This window comes from Rhagoletis zephyria, unplaced genomic scaffold (genome assembly GCF_001687245.7).
Source record: "Rhagoletis zephyria isolate East Lansing unplaced genomic scaffold, Rhagoletis_zephyria_1.1 Rzeph_scaffold_85275, whole genome shotgun sequence".
In the NCBI taxonomy this organism is placed as follows: Eukaryota; Metazoa; Arthropoda; class Insecta; order Diptera; family Tephritidae; genus Rhagoletis; species Rhagoletis zephyria.
In genome coordinates this window covers 1-1,022 of record NW_016242323.1, presented here as the reverse complement: position 1 = coordinate 1,022, position 1,022 = coordinate 1, and the positions used below count along the sequence as shown (strand labels likewise).

The following is a 1,022-nucleotide window of genomic DNA, read 5'->3' as shown; positions in this document are numbered from 1 at the left end:
TCTACGTAGTCATCGTATTGTGCCTGATAGAAATTTCCAGCGATTGGTTCCCCTAAATTGTATTTGGCCATGAATTGCCTAGTATTTGCGTTGCGGCGGCTTTCGCGTATTGTACTAAAAAAAACAACAAAAAAATACTTAGGTTATTAATAATCTGCACATTTGCGAAAATTTTTGAACGCTTATGAGAGATCATATGCTCCTTTAAATTAAACTTACATCTTTGGAGTAATGTTCGTAGCATCAATCTTTCCCGCCTGCTTAAAGACCAGAAAAATGTAGCGATGCAGTCCAGTTCCCTGTGGAGGTGTAGAGCCTATATAAGCAGCAATAGTTTCACCTTGCGTTACTTTATTTCCTGGAATATTAACTACAAGCCAATGAAGAATTTCACGGAATGTGGGCTCAGCACGCGATGGTGCGTCTGGATCGACCATTATCAAAGTATATAGAGCATCATTATCTGCTTCCCAAGTAACTGTAGGTTCGTCCTTCACCTCAATTGGAGTGATTTCTTTGCCCAGCTCTACCTTTGCACCGCTTGGATAACTGACCTGAAATGTAATGACTCATTCTTATGTGATAAATATACATATATGTATGTATATTATTTGGTAAATGCATATGAAAAACCATGTATCACCTCCAGTCGTGCCTTAGGTATAACATCAATGATGTCTGGAACAATGCCACTGGTATCCATTACTCCTCTTTAACTGATTCACTTAATTAAAGTAAATGTCGATGCCGCAAAAAAAGTGTTTTTTATATGACTAGTATATAGCACAAAAAATTAAGTTCTGAAATTAATGTATGAGTTGATAAACGACGTGTAACACTGCAAGCATTGATTATATTATGTACATTAGAAATTGATAAGATAAATAAAAAAAAAGATAAATTAGAAAAACTGATTTCTAACAGCGACCCCTCCTCGTCAGGCAATACAAACCTCCGAGTGTATTTCTGCCTTAGAAAAAGTTCTCATAAAACCATTTGCTATGCGGAGGCGGCGTGAAATT

General features: G+C 36.7%; 1 protein-coding gene across 1 annotated transcript; it reads right to left on the bottom strand.

Moving 5' to 3' along the window:
* Window positions 1-5: 5 nt before the first annotated feature.
* Window positions 6-840, bottom strand: LOC108357825 (protein D2-like; the record flags this gene model as incomplete). Its single annotated transcript, XM_017608897.1, has 3 exons — window positions 644-840; window positions 220-554; window positions 6-114 (listed from the first exon to the last, which is right to left on the bottom strand). Coding segments are annotated over exons 1-3 (504 nt in total), but the record flags the coding sequence as incomplete, so codon positions are not given.
* Window positions 841-1,022: the final 182 nt, after the last annotated feature.